General features: G+C 50.1%; 1 protein-coding gene across 4 annotated transcripts in view; it reads left to right on the top strand.

The window, feature by feature from the left end:
• The window catches only part of cdc25d (cell division cycle 25 homolog d), a 23512-nt gene extending 4470 nt beyond the window's left edge, over positions 1–19042 (top strand). For 2 of the 4 annotated variants that reach the window (XM_068002014.1, XM_068002015.1), the window contains exons 2-13: positions 2990–3168; positions 5275–5369; positions 6882–6933; positions 8453–8486; positions 9909–9974; positions 11100–11252; positions 12822–12917; positions 13397–13459; positions 14696–14794; positions 16667–16800; positions 17999–18110; positions 18556–19042. In XM_068002014.1, the coding sequence (XP_067858115.1) occupies positions 3089–3168; positions 5275–5369; positions 6882–6933; positions 8453–8486; positions 9909–9974; positions 11100–11252; positions 12822–12917; positions 13397–13459; positions 14696–14794; positions 16667–16800; positions 17999–18110; positions 18556–18696 (1125 nt within the window). In that variant the 5' untranslated portion in view covers positions 2990–3088 and the 3' untranslated portion in view covers positions 18697–19042. The remainder of the gene's footprint in view (positions 1–2989; positions 3169–5274; positions 5370–6881; positions 6934–8452; positions 8487–9908; positions 9975–11099; positions 11253–12821; positions 12918–13396; positions 13460–14695; positions 14795–16666; positions 16801–17998; positions 18111–18555) is intronic. The other 2 variants (XM_068002016.1, XM_068002017.1) reach the window with 2 other exon arrangements.

Genomic DNA, 19042 nt, shown 5'->3' with positions numbered 1-19042 from the left:
TTGAATAGTGCCGTGTGAGCTTTACGTTCAATTGAGAGGGCAGACGGGGCCTCGGTTTAATGTCTCGTCCAAAAGATGGCACCTTTGACAGCACTCCCTCGACACTGCACTCAAGCGTCAGCCTAAATTATTTGCTTAGGTGGAGTGGGGCTTGAACTCGTGATCTGTATAACTCAGAGGTGGGAGTGCTACCAACTGAGCTAAGTCGAAACAGGTCTAGGGATTTGAGTTGATTTGGTCCTCAGGACATCCCTAAGCGCTTTACAGCCAATGAAGTACTTGTGAAGTGTAGTCACCGTTGTGATGTACGAAACGCGGCAGCCAATTTGCGCACAGCAAGATCCCACAAACAGCAATGTGATAATAACCAGATGATCTGTGCTCCTGCGATTAGGCATGTAACATGTAATCAGGATACAAAGTGTCTGTTTTTTGACTAGTTGTTTGATCCCACATACAATGTGGAGCTGTTAGTTAGAAAGGTTTTCAGTCAATGTTCAGAGGATCAAAGCAAACATTAGACCCCAAACTACCATCCCACTTCCTGTCCTACCCTTTATCCTATTCCCTGTTCTGTTCTGGACTGAGGGAAAAGGGAGCAGCCCTGGTCAACCCCTGTCATAGACCTCCCAACAACTCCCAAGGGCTCAGAGGGTGCTGCCCGGTGTGCTACTGAGCCATACAGACCAGATTCAACAGCTATTATTTATGATCATAGTATCAAAAAGCACAGAAGGAAGCCATTCAGCCCATCCTGCCTGTGCTGGCCCTTTGAAAGAGCTAGCCTAGTGATATCCTATGCAGTCCAGTACTGAGAAGGAAGGGCAAAGAAAAAATTCGCATTTCTACAGCACTTTTCATGACCTCGGGGCCTCCCTAAGCGCTTTCCAGCCAATTAAATACTTTTTTTGAAATGTAGCCACTGTTGTAATGTAGGAAACCCAGCAGCCAATTTGCACACAGCAAGATCCCACAAACAGCACTGAGATAAGTGACCAGATAATCTGTTTTAGGTTGAGGGATAAATATTGGCCAGGACACTGGGCAAGGGGGTATTGCATTCTCTGGTTTACATTTGCACAATTGTGCCTTGTACCTGGTCAATATTTACCCTGTTTTGCATTGTTTGAACGTTATTTGCACCACGTTGATGGTTCCATGATTTTGCACAGATTTCACCGCAGACGATATTGGACGTTATTCACACTTTTGCACGATAAATGAGCGTATTGACTAAAGTGACTCAGTTTTTGCACCATTGGAAACCCTTACACTGTGTTTGAACGGTACTTACTGACATTTTCACTGCACGCGAAATTTGCACCACTTTACATTGCGTTTAGATATTTAGACCGATTTTTATTTTTGCACGCTTGCACTATATCATTGCACCACCGTCCGGCGGTATTAGCCCGGCTTCGACTATATCTCCCTGGCGGGGCGTGCAGCGTCAGCCCGGATAACCTGGCGATCGCTTGGGCCAAAATCGCGCGTCCTTAGCAACCGCCTGCTGCAGCAAACAGCTGACTAGCAACAGCGAGTGATGCAGGAGAGAGAGAGAGAGAGAGAGCATTGCACCGACCTACAGAGAGAGAGCATTGCACCGACCTACAGACAGAGAGAGAGAGAGAGCATTGCACCGACCGACAGACAGAGAGCATTGCACCGACCTACAGACAGAGAGAGAGAGAGAGCATTGCACCGACCTACAGACAGAGAGAGAGAGAGAGCATTGCACCGACCTACAGACAGAGAGAGAGAGAGAGCATTGCACCGACCTACAGACAGAGAGAGAGAGAGAGCATTGCACCGACCTACAGACAGAGAGAGAGAGAGAGCATTGCACCGACCGACATACAGAGAGAGAGCATTGCACCGACCTACAGACAGAGAGAGAGAGCATTGCACCGACCTACAGACAGAGAGAGAGAGAGAGCATTGCACCGACCGACATACAGAGAGAGAGCATTGCACCGACCTACAGAGAGAGAGAGAGCATTGCACCGACCTACAGACAGAGAGCGAGAGCATTGCACCGACCTACAGAGAGAGCATTGCACCGACCTACAGAGAGAGAGAGCATTGCACCGACCTACAGAGAGAGAGAGCATTGCACCGACCTACAGACAGAGAGAGAGAGAGCATTGCACCGACCTACAGAGAGAGAGAGCATTGCACCGACCTACAGAGAGAGAGAGCATTGCACCGACCTACAGACAGAGAGAGAGAGAGCATTGCACCGACCTACTGACAGAGAGAGAGAGCATTGCACCGACCTACTGACAGAGAGAGAGAGAGCATTGCACCGACCTACAGACAGACAGAGAGCGAGAGCATTGCACCGACCTACAGACAGAGAGCGAGAGCATTGCACCGACCTACAGACAGAGAGAGCATTGCACCGACCTACAGAGAGAGAGCATTGCACCGACCTACAGAGAGAGAGCATTGCACCGACCTACAGAGAGAGAGAGAGAGAGCATTGCACCGACCTACAGAGAGAGAGAGAGCATTGCACCGACCTACAGAGAGAGAGAGAGCATTGCACCGACCTACAGAGAGAGAGAGAGAGCATTGCACCGACCTATAGACAGATAGAGAGAGAGCATTGCACCGACTTATAGACAGATAGAGAGAGAGCGAGAGCATTGCACCGACCGACAGAGAGAGAGAGCATTGCACCGACCTACAGAGAGAGAGAGCATTGCACCGACCTACAGAGAGAGAGCATTGCACCGACCTACAGAGAGAGAGCATTGCACCGACCTACAGAGAGAGAGCATTGCACCGACCTACAGAGAGAGAGCATTGCACCGACCTACAGACAGTCAGACAGACAGACAGAGAGAGCATTGCACCGACCTACAGACAGAGCACAGGGACAGAGAGAGTTTTGAAAGCCACAACTGATCACGCTGCAATTGTGATCAATAATACAAAAACTAATTTGCATTATTTAATAATTTAATAGCATTTTTCTGTCATTTAGGTTGCAGACTGGAATGGGTTTTTAAAGGGCATCCGTTCCGCACTGTGCAAATTCAAGAATCAGGTTGAATCGAGAGGCTGAGGAAGAGGGACCGAGTCGATGTCTTTCTCCCCAGACCTGCCATTCTCTCCCGTTTCCTGCCTGTCCTTCAATCTCAACAGTCTATCCTGCCAAGAGAGGTAACCAAACAAAATACCTGTTATCACCTCTTATCAACAAATTAATCAGCATTCATTCTGTTGATAATCAATCGAGTCCTTTTTTAAAAATATATTAATTTTAAATGTTTCAGGCTTAAATACTTGAAGGGAAAAACATTTACAGGGCTTTGGGGAAAGAACAGGGGAATGGGACTAATCTTTCAAAGAGCCAGCACAGGCATGATGGGCTGTATCATACTATGATCCTATGATTGGAAGACCCTGTTTATATTTAGTAATCTCATTAAATGAAGATGATTAAATTAATGTGGCGAATTTTGGGAATATCTCACTCAGCCCGTTGTGTTTGATGTTTAAAGGGACATGTTCTGTTGGCAAAATCCCATTTGAAATTTTTGTGCATTATGTGATCATAGAATCTTACAGCACAGACGGAGGCCATTCGGCCCATCGTGCCTGTGCCGGCTCTTTGAAAGAGCTGTCCAACTAGTCCCACTCCCCCCCCCCCCCCCCACCCCTGCTCTTTCCCCATAGCCCTGCGAATGTTTCATTTGCAAGTATTTATCCAATTAATTCCCCTTTGAAAGTTACTATTGAATCTGCTTCCGCCACCTTTTCAGGCAGCGAGTTCCTGATCGTTACAACTCGCTGCGTTAAAAAATTCTCCTCATCTCCCCTCTGGTTCTTTTACCTTTTGATAACGTAGTATTTACAACACAGAAACAGGCCATTCAGCCCAACAGGTCCATGCTGGTGTTTATGCTCCACTCGAGCCTCACACCACCTTACGTCATCTCACCCTATGAGCATATCCTTCTAGATGTGAATACTGTCATAGTTTGTCTCCCATTTCCAAAAATGGGGAGTGTATTCCCCTCTGCCCCCCCCAACCTTTAAGAGGGGGGGAATTATTTTTATTATTTTGATTTTCCCGCCCTCCTTTCCCGAAGGCTGGGATCCATCAGCCGCCCGTGCTGTCGGCCCTCTGGTACCTCATCCACCCTCCCACTCAATGTTTGAGTAGGCAATTCAACCATGGAGGGCATCACAGCTGAGCCCGATCGTACCCCCAGCTGACACTCGTACACACTCTCCAATGGCCAATTCAGTACAGATCAGGGATTGGACCCGTGACCTTCTGGTCTGTATGGTTCAGCACAATTATTTTGTGATTATGATTTTAATTTCCAGCTCACAGACAATATTTGTTTTAAAAGATCATTGTTATGCTATAATGCAGTGTTAACCGTGGCTCAGTGGGTAGCAGGCTTGTCTCTGAGTCTGAAGGTGGTGGGTTCATAGTCCCGCTCCAGAGACTTGAGTACAAAATCCAGGCTGACACTCCCAGTGCTGCACTGTCTTTCGGATGAGACGTTAAACCAAGGCCCCATCTGCCCTCTCAGGTGGACGTAAAAGATCGCACAATGCTATTTCGAAGAAGGCCAGGGAAGTTCTCCCTGGTGTCTTGGCCAAGATTTATCCCTCAACCAACAGCACTAACAGAGATTATCTGGTCATTATCACATTGCTGTTTGTGGGATCTTGCTGTGTGCAAATCAGTGGCTACATTTCTTACATTACAACAGTGACTACACTTCAAAAGTACTTCATTGGCTGTATAGTACTTTTGGGACGTCACGAGGTCATGAAAAGTGCTATATAAATCCAACATCTCGCCCAAAAGACCGCCGACAGTGCAGCACTCCCTCCGTACTGCATTGGAGTGTCAGCCTAGATTTTGTGCTCAAATATTTGGAGTAAGGACTTGAACCCACAACCTTCTGATTCAGAGGCAAAAGTACTACCCACTGAGCCACAGCTAAGCAGAGGATGGAAAATAAAAAGGATTATCCTTTAAAAAATGCAGGAATTCTTAAGACAAATTTATCACCTAATTAGGGACAGACAGGGCACAGAGAAATGTCATTTCTTTTTGCAATGCCCTGCGAAAATGTTTTATTGCATACGATGTTGTCTCGGGCGGGGCTTTTTAAAATAAGGCCCCTACAGCCTACTTGACAACTGTACAGGATGTAGTTAACATATTTAACATCTCTCTCCCTCTCTCTCTGTCTGTGAGCTGCCTCCAGCTTGTTAATGTGTGCTGTTGTTCCCTGACCTCAGTGACACCCCCAAACGCAGACTGAAGCTTTCTCCAGAGAGTGGAAATCCGAGCCCTGAGGCCTTGCCGGTTGCTACGGAGACCAAGACTCCTGCAGGTCTGTACAGGTTGCACTCAGCTGGTAAACATGGTCTTCTGCCATGGTTTCAGCATTCTCTCAGGGGGCAAAGGGGGAAAAAAATCTTCTGCACAAAAAGTTTATTGATTTTGTGTGTACGTTGTTTCTTCGAGAGGCTGCAGGCCTCCTGTAAAGCTCTCCCCTCCTTTTAAATGATTTTGGCTCCACTATCCTACACAGAAGTCCATTCCAAACGCTGTTCACTGTCCTGTGCTGGGAAATATACAAACAGGATCAGGTTTACCTGTAATTCCCCCCCCCCCCCCCCCCTTGGTTGAACAGCTCGGTGGCATTTACTGTCAAGGCTTACTGTGACAAATGGTCACTCGGGGAGAGGTACCGTAGAATGTTAGTCAGAAACAATGTGAAATCAAATCAGTACAAAAGACTTGATTTATGTAACACCTTATCACATCTTTTGGCACTTCCTGTGCAACGAAAAGCATCAAAGCACGGTTGTAACATATGTAGTCCAGTGCATAGCAAGATCCCACAAACAGCGATAAGACGAATGACCAGTTAATCTGTTGTTTTGATTAAGGGGAAGAATGTTGGCCGGGAGAACTCCCCGCTCTTCTTCAAATATGGAATCATTTACGTCAAACGAGGCCTCGGCTTAAAGTCTCGTCCGAAAGACGGCACCTCCGACAGTGTTGCATTCCCCTCACTACTGCACTGGGAGTGTCGGCCTGGATTATGGGCTCAAGCCCTGGAGTTGATTAAGTGACACAGCTAGTAAAACGGAAAGAATGGGGAGCGGTTGGAGAGTAGAAATAAAGTTTTGAAAACTTTTTGCGTCTAATTGAAGATTTTTTTTTAAAAGCACATATTTAATATTTCAGTAGGAAAAGAGACTTATTGACAGCACAGTTTTCAAGACACAAAATGCTACAAAAAAAGAAAAAAAGCAAGAAAAAACTTGCATTTATACAGCATCTTTCATGACCTCAGGACATCTCAAAATGCTTTACAAATTAAATACGTTTGAAGCGTAGGCACTGTTGTAATGTAGGAAAGGCGGCAGCCAAAATTTACACACAGCAAGATCCCACAAACAGCAATATGCTTGTGACCAGATCATCTCTTTTCAAAGAGGGATAAGTATTGGCCAGGGCACCGGGGAGAACTCCCCTGCTCTTCTTTGAAATAGTGCCATGGGATCTTTTACATCCACCCGAGAGGGCAGACAGGGCCTCAGTTTAAAGTCACATCCGAGAGGCAGCACCCGCCGGCAGTGCAGCACTCCCTCAGTACTGCACTGGGAGTATCAGCATGGATAATGTACTCAAGTCTCTGGAGTGGGACCATGAACGCACAATCTTCTGACTCAGAGGCAAGAGTGCTGCCCACTGAAGCACAGGTGACGCTTAAGGTCAACCGCGGAATTCCTTGGAGCTGTCTTAGGAATAAGAGAGAACTTCAGGATAAAAAGGTAGATCGGGAACCCGGGACAATGCACAAGCAAGTTAATTGCATGTTTTTGCGTTACAGGTCAGACCCTCAGCTCATCATGTGAATTGGAGACAAAGAGAATGAGCAAAAGGTACGTAGCCAGAAGGGGGTCACAGGGCCTCTCATCGTTTTGTATCGTCTGTGTGCGTGTGTCTGGGGAGGAGCTTTTTCAACTCATCCTCGTGATGTGAGCGTCACTGGCAAGACTGGCATTTATTGCCCTCAGAAGTCGGTGGTGGGCCTTTTTCTAAACCGAGTGGCCACTTCAGAGGGCAGTTAAGAGTCAACCACGTTGGTGTGGGTCTGCAGTCACATATAGGCCCAGACCGGGTAAGGACGGCAGGTTTCCTTCCCTAAAGGACATTAGTGAACCAGTTGAGTTTTTAACACAATCCGACAGCTTCACGGTCACTTTTACTGATGTCAACATTTTATTTCCTGTTTTTTTTTAAAAACTAAATTCAAATTCTCAAACTGCTGTGGCGGGATTTGAACTCACAGGTCGCAGGATTACTGGTCCAGTAACGTAACCTTGGGATTGACTACTGTACAGGACTGGTCACAGCTGTTGATTGTGTCTACACTGGGGGACTAGTAATTGAGGTTCCCACAATGGTCCAGTGAGTTTACTCAGTGAGCAGCTGAACCTCACAAATCAGGAAGGTCTGTGGTCAGTCAGCTGACCTCAGTTAAGGTAGATGTAAGAGCGTTATGATTGGGCTCGAGGCGCCTGGAATGGGGAACTGAGAAAGAAGCCAAGAGGTTCACCTAACCGACGACTCCTGCTGGAAAGCGAGTGCGTGCGCGTCCACCGACGGTGGGAGGCAGCAGCAGCTCAGCTATGGATGCAGGTCCACGGTCGAATAGCCCTCTGACACTCACCACCTAGGCTCACGTGTGCAGCAGTGGCTGAGTGGGCAGCGCTCTCGCCTCTGAGTCTGAAGGTTGTGGGTTTAAGTCCCACTCCAGAGACTTGAGTGCATAATGCAGGCCGACACTCCCCAGTGCCAGTACTGAGGGAGTGCTGCACTGCCAGAGGTGCCGTCTTTTGGATGAGACCTTAAACCCGAGGCCCCGTCTGCCCTCTCAGGTTTACGTAACAGATCCCATGACCACTATTTCACAGAAGGTCAGGGGAAGTTCTCCTTGGTGTCCTGGCCCAATATTTATCTCTCAGCCAACATCACCAAAACAAATGTTCACATTACTGTTTGTGGGATCTTGCTGCATTTTCTACATTACAACAGTGACTACACTTCAAAAGTACCTTATTGGCTGTAAAGCGCTTTGGTACATCCTGCGGTCGTGAAAGGCGCAATATAAATGCAAGTAGGGAAGGAGGAGGCTCGTGTAGAGCATAAATACCAGCACGGACCTGTTGGGCTGAATGGCCTGTTTCTGTTCTGTACATTCTATGTAAGTTCTTCCTTTTTTCTTTGAAGAATAGCTAGTGAGGCTGTGGAGAGCAGCCAATGTCCATGGACCTAAGCCCCAGAATGAATCAGCGTCTTGAGGGGCCGGGGTGGGTGGGGGTGTGGGGGAACTTTAAAGCTGTGAAGGAATTAGTCACATTGGGTGGCGTCTATGATAACGTTGCTTTCTCCTTGCAGCCAGACTCCAGTGAGGCAGACAGTCCCCAGGCCGGTAAGTTAGGAAAATACTTCAGTTTATTTAATAAGACACCAGTAAATTGCTCGAGATGCTGCCTGATGTTAGTGGACGATTATAAGTTTTTGTTTAATGGACAAGATGGCGACAAGAGTCAGGAGAGAAACTCGCTCCACAGAGCCACCTAGTGGCCAGAGCCTGCAGCTACATCGTTACAGGCAACTGTTTACATACAAGATTTCCATTCCAAATACTTGCGTAGGCAACATCAATGTTAAATGTTGACTTAAAAGAGTGGCAATAGGAAATACACACCAACACGAGCTTTTTAGTAATGTACTAGTCGATTTGCTTATGGAAGATTTTTATCTTCACCACCTAGGTATACTCTGACAATGCACGCCTTTACATAACTAGACTAGTGTTCCCTGGAATATAGAAGGTTAAGGGGTGACTTGATTGAGGTTTTTAGGATTTTGAAAGGAATTGATCGGGTAGATTAATGCACTTTCTGAAATGTATAGAACAGAAAACCAAAGGTACAACAGATTTATAATCAGTTGTCTGTCTCTTTTTCTCTTTCTTTCTCGAGCACCCATACACAGCCTCTCCTTTTAAAAAAAACATATAAATTTTGCCTGATAAAAAAGATTTTGAAATTTGTCCTTTAGTTCTTATTTGAATAATTTCAAAAACTTTTGAGCAGAAACTACTCAAAGGTAAAGAAGACATGTTCCTCAGTAGAGCAGACTGATACACTTGCTCAGACGCACAATCTAAATTCTGCTCACAATTTCACGAGGGGGTGGTGGAGGCAGATTCAATCGGGGCTTTCAAAAGAGAACTGGATAAGCACTTGAAGGGAGAAAATTTGCAGGGCTACGGGGATAGGGCGGGGGACTGAGACTAGCTGGATTGCTCTTGCAGAGAGCCGGCACGGACCCGACGGGCCAAATGGCCTTCCTCCATGCTGTAACCATTCTGTGATTCTAACTCTGGGCAAAAGTATCAACTCCAAGCCCAGGCTTTTGGGAGAAGCTGAGGCCTTCAAGCAAAAAACTTTAATAAAGGCACGAGAAAACACAAAGGACAATTCAATGGGTAAATGTAATCGCATTATTACGAAATGTGCAATTTTTTATTTTTTATTTTGGAAATCAGAAATTTCAGTTAGTGAGAAAAAAAATGGCAGCTAAAACATTTTTCTGAAAACATTTTCAGAGGGTTGTGGGAACCGACTGGCCAGATTGTGCAATCAGAGTGGCGAATTTACACAGGCAAAACCCATAATAAACGTGGACATAACAACTCACAATAATATTTGACACAAACGTGTGACCAAAAGGTGACGACAGGAAGTCCTGCAGACATAAGATTTTTTTTCAGATGTATGGTTTTGTTGATTTCTATCTCCTCCAGTTAAAATATGCTAAAACATTCACTGGTTTAATTGTATAGATCAGGCTCCTGGATAAAATACAGATGAAGGCAGAGGGAAATGTACATCAACAGGAGAAGGAAAATGTGAGATTGAACACTCCATCTTTATATTTTGCTTTTGCTTGTGGTTATTTCGTCTCTCCTGTCCGTTCAGCATCAGCTCCCAGTGGGGTACAGTTCCACCTTCGCTGGGCACCTCTGGTACCTCTCCCACATCTTCATGCTTCATGTGAGCCTTGGCCCTGAGTGCTGACTAATCAACTCTTGACATCACAGCCAAGCCGAAACTTCTCTTCATTTGGGTTATGGACACACACTGTCCAGTATCGCTCACCGGCTAGTCATCAGGATCAGAAATCCTGGCTCGTCTATCTTCCTCTCCCCATCCCTGAAACACTGAGGTCAATTGCAGCACTCCAACTGCCTGTTCCGGCTCAGAACTTACCTCAGCCCCGATCATGGGTGGATCTTGGGATCTTCGTAGTCTGACTGCCTCAGTACTGCTGTGTGTGGTTCACATACCCACTGAACCATTGGGGACACCCATGCACGTGTTTGATGGGACAGTGTGAAGACAGCTTTACTTTGTATCTAACCCGTGCTGTACCTGCCCTGGGAGTGTTTGATGGGACGGTGTAGAGGGAGCTTTACTTTGTATCTAACCCGTGCTGTACCTGCCCTGGGAGTGTTTGATGGGACGGTGTAGAGGGAGCTTTACTTTGTATCTAACCCGTGCTGTACCTGCCCTGGGAGTGTTTGATGGGACAGTGTAGAGGGAGCTTTACTCTGTATCTAACCCGTGCTGTACCTGCCCTGGGAGTGTTTGATGGGACAGTGTAGAGGGAGCTTTACTCTGTATCTAACCCGTGCTGTACCTGCCCTGGGAGTGTTTGATGGGACAGTGTAGAGGGAGCTTTACTCTGTATCTAACCCGTGCTGTACTTGCCCTGGGAGTGTTTGGTGGGACAGTGTAGAGGGAGCTTTACTCTGTATCTAACCCGTGCTGTACCTGCCCTGGGAGAGTTTCATTGTGACTAAAGTGGCAGAATATTCTATCACTTGGCCCTCATAATCCCCTCCTTGCTAAGCACAATCACACAACAAATTCAGAATTTTAAGTTAGATTCCTTGCCTAAGTTCAGTCTCACGCCTGCAAAGTTCCTTTTGATCTCAGTGATTTGTTTATTCGCTACGTACCCCTCTCGACAGGACAGTGCCCGTTTGCGATCGGGGGCTATTGTCTCCTCCCCTCCAACCCAGCTCAGCAGCAAACGCACCGAACAGGCAGAGGGGAATGAAACACCGGCCCAGAAGAAAAGGAGAAGCAGTTTCCGTGGAAACTGGGGAAAAGAGCGGAGACGGGTAAACCTGATTCATACGGTGGCTGTTCTCGTTTCCTTGGTTAATTTTTGGCACGACTGCACAGAAGGGTGACTCACTCACGTTTATCAAAGGTCACAGTCTGTTCCTGGGATCCCCCCCCCCCCCCCCCCCAAACACGGTGATGGGACGGGGGTCTGTGTCTGATTCCCCCTCTCACGGTGATGGGACGGGGGTCTGTGTCTGTGATTCCCCCAAACACGGTGATGGGACGGGGGGTCTGTGTCTGTGATTCCCCCACACGGTGATGGGACGGGGGTCTGTGTCTGTGATTCCCCCACACGGTGATGGGACGGGGGTCTGTGTCTGTGATTCCCCCACACGGTGATGGGACGGGGGTCTGTGTCTGTGATTCCCTCACACGGTGATGGGACGGGGGTCTGTGTCTGTGATTCCCCCACACGGTGATGGGACGGGGGTCTGTGTCTGTGATTCCCCCACACAGTGATGGGACGGGGGTCTGTGTCTGTGATTCCCCCACACAGTGATGGGACGGGGGTCTGTGTCTGTGATTCCCCCACACGGTGATGGGACGGGGGTCTGTGTCTGTGATTCCCTCACACGGTGATGGGACGGGGGTCTGTGTCTGTGATTCCCCCACACGGTGATGGGACGGGGGTCTGTGTCTGTGATTCCCCCACACGGTGATGGGACGGGGGTCTGTGTCTGTGATTCCCCCACACGGTGATGGGACGAGGGTCTGTGTCTGTGATTCCCCCACACGGTGATGGGACGGGGGTCTGTGTCTGTGATTCCCTCACACGGTGATGGGACGGGGGTCTGTGTCTGTGATTCCCCCACACGGTGATGGGACGGGGGTCTGTGTCTGTGATTCCCCCACACGGTGATGGGACGGGGGTCTGTGTCTGTGATTCCCCCACACGGTGATGGGACGGGGGTCTGTGTCTGTGATTCCCTCACACGGTGATGGGACGGGGGTCTGTGTCTGTGATTCCCCCACACGGTGATGGGACGGGGGTCTGTGTCTGTGATTCCCTCACACGGTGATGGGACGGGGGTCTGTGTCTGTGATTCCCCCCAACACGTTGATGGGACGGGGGTCTGTGTCTGTGATTCCCCCACACGTTGATGGGACGGGGGTCTGTGTCTGTGATTCCCCCACACGGTGATGGGACGGGGGTCTGTGTCTGTGATTCCCCCACACACAGTGATGGGATGGAGGTCTGTGCTCTCGGGGTAATGGTGGGAGATTAATAGTTGCCCCCAGAATGCGTGAGTGGGACAAGAAAATAACATTAGCCAGGACTCCTGCCCCCGGCCACTATCCGGCAACTCCCTGGTGGGAAGCAGATGAGTCTGTTCAGGCAAGGCCAAGATCGTGTATGGTTGCGACGCTTTCACGGTGGAATAGCCCGCTGAAACTCACTGTCTAGACTCACATACGGACGCCAGGGTGAGGCACCAGTGGGCACCTGGTGCTCCTGGAACCTATACTCCAGTCGGCACCAGTGGGGGGAGGAGGGGAGAGGATTGCAGGCAGTCCCACTGCACTGGTCCCATTCTGATACCTGTCTCGGATCCTTTTTCCAGGTTTATAATCTCCGGCGATTGTCCTGCTCCCAGGAAGTTGACGTTAAACAAATCCCAGACTCAGATGAGAAAGGGCTCATCGGAGATTTCTCTAAAGTAAGAACCATCCCAGCCCCCTCTCCCACCTTCTCTCACTCCCTGTTACTCCCTCCACCACTCCCCTGCTAAAAAGAGTTTCTTTTATTTTGAGGTCGTGAAGGTGAGGGATGGTTGTACTGGGAGTGGGACACTTTCAATTTCAGGCAGCGAGTGTTAGAATCAAACACTCGCAGGGCAGGTACAGCACGGGTTCGATACAGAGTAAAGCTCCCTCTACACTGTCCCATCAAACACTCCCAGGACAGGTGCAGTACGGGTTAGATACAGAGTAAAGCTCCCTGTGTGGAGGGAGCTTTACTCTGCACCTGCTGTGCTGTGCCTGCCCTGGGAGTGTTTGATTCTAACACTCATTGCCTGATATTGGAAAGTGCTGCATTCCCAGCAGTGACATCCCTGACCTCAGTGAGCAGAAAATTCACAACAGAGGGAAAGAATGAGACAGGCGATGACTGCTGTGTCCTTGCTCCTTTCTCTAGGCCTGTGTTCTGCCAGTGGAAGAGGGGAAACATCAAGATCTGAAATATATTTCTGTTCAGACGGTGAGTAGCGCTCTGGCACTGAGAACTATTTTCAATTGACCCTCAGCCTCAACATCTTTTTGGGGGAGAGAGTTCCAGATTTCCACTCCCCTTTGTGTGAAGAAGTGCTTCCTGACATCACCCCTGAATGGCCTGGCTCTAATTTTAATGTTGTGCCCCCTTGTTCTGGACTCCCCCCACCAGAGGAAATAGTTTCTCTCTATCTACCCCATCAAATCCTTTAATCATCTTAAACACCTCAATTAGATCACCCCTTAATCTTCGAAACTCAAGGGAGTACAAGCCGAGTCTATGCAACTTGTCCTCATAATTTAACCCTTTTAGCCCTGGTATCATTCTGGTGAATCTGCGTTGCGCCCCCTCCAAGGCCAATATATCCTTCCTGAGGTGCGGTGCCCAGAACTGAATGCAGTTCAGCTGTGATGCCCCCTGCGGTGAAATAGCCCACTCATGCTCATCGTGGGGGCCCTTGCGTGAAGTCGTGCTATTTTGGGGCGGGATCATGGAGAGGGGATCGTGGAGAGAGGCCGTGCTCCGTGGAATCTGTGTCCCAGCAAGAGGCAACACCTCAACAGGAGGAGAAACTCAGATCATTCCTCGACCAATAATTTGGCTCTAGGGTTGTGCTAACTCCCCCCGCCCCACACCTCCCCCGCACCCCCCTCCCACTCTATGTTGGGGCCACGGGAATGATCTCTTGCTTCTCTCTCGAACGTTGTCATCTCGTGCACCGTGCCCTTCCTTTGGGTCTCTGACAGAATGCAGGCTGACATTCCCAGTGCCAGGACTGAGGGAGTGCTGCACTGTCAGAGGTGCCCTCTCAGGTAGACTTAAAAGATCCCAGTGCACAATTTCGAAGAAGAGCTGGGGAGTTCTCCCAGCTCTTGGATAGCTCTTTCAAAGAGCCGGCACAGGCACGATGGGCCGAATGGCCTTCTTCTGTGCTGTACCTACCTTGATACAATGATAGGTGTCCTGGGCCAATATTTAGCCCCAAATCAACATCACTAAAAAACAGATTATCTGGTAATTATCACATCGCTGTTTGTGGGATCTTGCTGTGCGCAGATTGGCTGCCGAGTTTCCTACATTGCAACAGTGACTACACTTCAAAAGTACTTTATTGGTTGTAAAGAGCTTTGGGATGTCCTGAGGTTGTGAAAGGTGCTGTATAATCTTTTTATCTTTTCTTTCTCTGCAACAATGATCTCACTGAGATTCTGGTTTGTTTTGCAGTTGGCAGCTTTGCTGGCCGGAGGTTTTGAGCATGTCGTCGATGAGTGTGTGATAGTAGATTGTCGCTACCCGTACGAATACGATGGAGGCCACATAAAGGTTTGCTTCTTACTCATTGTTTATGCCGTGCGGACTTGTGCAATTTTTATTGCTTTCCTCACTTCAGATTTTAGACAGTGCCCTCTCCCGCCCTCTTTTCCCCCAAGGCAGGTGGAGAAGGGAGATTGCCCATACTGTCTGGGAATTGGGTGAGAATGGCCCAAAGTGGTCGCTCCCTCTAAGTTGTTTTACTCTGTCCTCCCGATTCTCTTTCCCTCACCGCACCCCGCAATCCAGTGCCAAGGAACTCGCCTCGTAGAAACCGCATCGTATGCTCCGTGTAGGGTTCCTGCTCTGGCTCCCGATCCTGATCCTGCTCCCTCTCCCTCTCCCGCTCCCCCACACTCTCCCTCTCCCTCTCCCGCTCCCCTCCACTCTCCCGCTCCCCCACACTCTCCCTCTCCCGCTCCCCCACACTCTCCCTCTCCCTCTCCCGCTCCCCTCCACTCTCCCGCTCCCCCACACTCTCCCTCTCCCGCTCCCCCACACTCTCCCTCTCCCTCTCCCGCTCCCCCACACTCTCCCACATCTGCTCCACCCCCACACTCTCCCACTCCCCCACACTCTCCCGCTCCCCCACACTCTCCCACATCTGCTCCCCCCCCACACTCTCCCACTCCCCCTCCCGCTCCCCCACACTCTCCCACATCTGCTCCCCCCCCACACTCTCCCACTCCCCCTCCCGCTCCCCCACACTCTCCCTCTCCCGCTCCCCCACACTCTCCCTCTCCCTCTCCCGCTCCCCCACACTCTCCCACATCTGCTCCCCCCCCACACTCTCCCACTCCCCCACACTCTCCCACTCCCCCACACTCTCCCACTCCCCCACACTCTCCCGCTCCCCCCCACTCTCCCACATCCGCTCCCCCTCCCGCTCCCCCACACTCTCCCACTCCCCCACACTCTCCCACTCCCACCCTTCCGCTCCCCCACCCCCTCTCACTCCCTCTCCCGGTTCCCCACACTCTCCCACTCCCACTCCCCCTCCCTCTCCCTCTCCCTCTCCCGCTCCCCCACACTCTCCCACTCCCCCACACTCTCCCACTCCCACCCTTCCGCTCCCCCACCCCCTCTCACTCCCTCTCCCGGTTCCCCACACTCTCCCACTCCCACTCCCCTTCCCTCTCCCTCTCCCTCTCCCACTCCCCCTCCCCCACATTCTCCCGCTCCCCCACATTCTCCCGCTCCCCCACATTCTCCCGCTCCCCCACATTCTCCCGCTCCCCCACATTCTCCCGCTCCCCCACATTCTCCCGCTCCCCCACATTCTCCCGCTCCCCCACATTCTCCCGCTCCCCCACATTCTCCCGCTCCCCCACATTCTCCCGCTCCCCCACACTCTTCCACTCCCACTCCCACTCTCCCCCTCCCACTCCCACTCTCCCCCTCCCACTCTCCCCCTCCCGCTCCCCCACCCCCTCTCACTCCCTCTCCTGCTCCCCCACACTCTCCCCTTCCCGCACCCTGCCCCCCTTCCCCTCCCTCTCCCGCTCTCCCACATTCTCCCACTCCTGCTCCCCCTCCCACTCCCCCACACTCTCCCACTCCCCCTCCTGCTCCTTCTCCCGCTGCCCCACCCGCTCCCGCTCCCAATCCCTTCTGAAGGTGGCACGTGTCCGAATGTTGAGCGAGGACAGGATTGCGCTTGTCTGTGATGCCCAGTATGGTTGAATGACCTGCCGACTCTCGCTGTCTGGCCTCACACATGGACGTTGGCCACTCGGGCAAATGGACTGACGGGCAGCCCAGCACCGCCAGAAACCATTTCATTTTTCCCTATGTTATTCCGCTCATCACATTGAGGGAGGTGGAATCTTTTCCATTCCGGACGTCCAGTTCATTCTAAAGTCTTTATACCGTGTGTTTTTGCAGGGAGCCCTGAACCTGTACACAGAGGAGCTGCTTATCGACGCATTCTTCCCCAGCCAGGCGGCTCCGTGTCCCGTGGGGAGGTGTAACATCATCATCTTTCACTGCGAGTTCTCATCCGAGCGAGGTCCCAAAGTGTAAGTCTGACTAACATCCTGGTACGCTCCGTCCCCTCCACCCCCACGCTCCGTCCCCCCACCCACCCCGCGCTCCTCTCCGCCCCCCCCCCCCAACGCTCCCCCCTCCACCCACGCTCCCCACCCCCCCCCCACACTCCCCCCCCCCCCCCACACACACACTCCCCACACTTCGCTCCCTCACAAGCCCACATCTAGCAGGGATCACTGAACAGGAACGGTTGATTTGCTCTTTATTGTCAGCCTTGCCTCAGTCGCTGGCAGAGCAACAGCAGCACGTTGGCCCATATAAGGAGAAGCAAAACTCAAAGAGGAAGCCCAGGCATTCTCGTGCGGCCGGCTAGCGAATACATCGGCAGAGGCCTGAGACTGGGTTGCCTGTCCACCAGATACACAGTGTGTGGGGTCAGAAGAAACAAGAGAAAGGAAGGAAAGGAAGATTGAAGGTTGAAGCCCCACTCGTAGGCTGACACTTCAATGCTGAGGGAGTGCTGCACTGTCGGAGGTGCCGTTTTTTGGATGAGATGTTAAACCGAGGCCCCATCTGCCCTCTCAGGTGGAAGTAAAAGATCCCATGGCACTATTTCAATGAAGAGCAGGGAAGTTCTCCACAGCGTCCTGGTCAATATTTATCCCTCAACCAACATGTAAGATGATCTGGTTATTATCAGATTGCTGTTTGTGGGATCTTGCTGTGCGCAAATTGGCCGCTGCGTTTCCTACATTACAACAGTGACGACACTTCAAAAGTACTTTGGCTGTAGAGCATTTTGGGATGTCGTGAGGTCATGAAAGGCAGTATCGAAATGCAAGTCTTTCTTTCTTTCTTCCTTTCTCTTGTTTCTTCTGACCCCACACACTGTGTATCTGGTGGACAGGCAACCCAGTCTCAGGCCTCTGCCGATGTATTCGCTAGCTGGCCGCACGAGAATGCCTGGGCTTCCTCTTTGAGTTTTGCTTCTCCTTATACGGGCCAACGTGCTGCTGTTGCTCTGCTATGTGCCTGAGATCAGAGATGACCCCAGCGAGAAATCACGGGTGAAAACCTACCGTCCAATATCCCACTGCACAAAGCGCTGGAGCACCAAGTCATGTGACATTAGCGGGAGCAACGTGGAATCACGTGATGCGTGATTGGCCGGAGGTCACTGACTTGCAACCCGCCTAAATTTTATTCCAATTTTTTTTTTATCCCCAGTTGTCGGAATCTCAGGAGAATGGACCGGAACGCAAACGTGTATCCCAGGCTCTGCTTTCCGGAACTTTACATACTAAAGGACGGATACAAGGAATTCTACCAGGAGTTCAAGGTAACTCAACTGGAATATCCACCAGTTAACAGGGTCAAGGGGACATGTTCGAGAGCAGCTGCTGGGATGTGTAAACAGATGGAAACTATAGGAGGGACAGAGAGTGAGCGAGAGTCTGAGGGAGAGTGAGAGAGGTAGTGAAAGAAATAGAGAGGAGAGAATGAGAGACTAAGATAGAGAAGGACTGAGAAACAGAAAAAGAGAGCAAGAAAGAAAGGCAAACACAAAGGGGCCAGACGGAGACCACGGGCATAGAAAGATAAAGACAGCAAGAAAGGAACCAAAGAACCAGAGAAAGCTGTATTGACAGAAATAGACAAACCAAGATGGATGGAGAGAAAGAGAGAGACGGGCCAGAGTGAGATAGGTGGAAGGTGATAAGCTATGGGGAGGTGATTGTGAGTTTTCCCATTAAACGTTTTGACCCCATTTCTCTGTCGTGTAGATATTCTGTGAACCCCAGGGGTACATCCAGATGCACCACGAGGACTACAGAGAGGCTCTTCGCACAATCCGCAAGAAGGTGCGTTCGGTGACTAGAGACCGCAGGCGGAAGGAGCTATTCAAAGTGGCAAATGGACGCTGAGTGCGGAGCAGAGGCCTCGGCTTGTGAACGCAAACTTTATTTTAATAACTTTTCTGAACTAAAGTCCCAAGGGACCGGGCACAATCAGTGACTGCCTGTCCTGGTAGGGGCTCCCTATCAGATCATTCACAGGCTTTGCTTGGACGCTGAGTACTTTTCATATTCAAAAAAAAGAAAATTTAGATAATTGTTTGTCCTCCAAGTGAGCTGGGAGAATCTTTCTACCGTATAAAATGTCCCATCAAACACTCCCAGGGCAGGTACAGCACAGGTTAGATACAGAGTAAAGCTCCTGCTACACTCCCATCAAACAAATCAAAAATTAAATTGTCCTGTTGCAGTGAAA

The sequence above is a fragment of the Heptranchias perlo genome, chromosome 21 (genome assembly GCF_035084215.1).
Source record: "Heptranchias perlo isolate sHepPer1 chromosome 21, sHepPer1.hap1, whole genome shotgun sequence".
Taxonomy (NCBI): domain Eukaryota; kingdom Metazoa; phylum Chordata; class Chondrichthyes; order Hexanchiformes; family Hexanchidae; genus Heptranchias; species Heptranchias perlo.
This window is presented reverse-complemented; position numbering and strand designations above follow the sequence as displayed.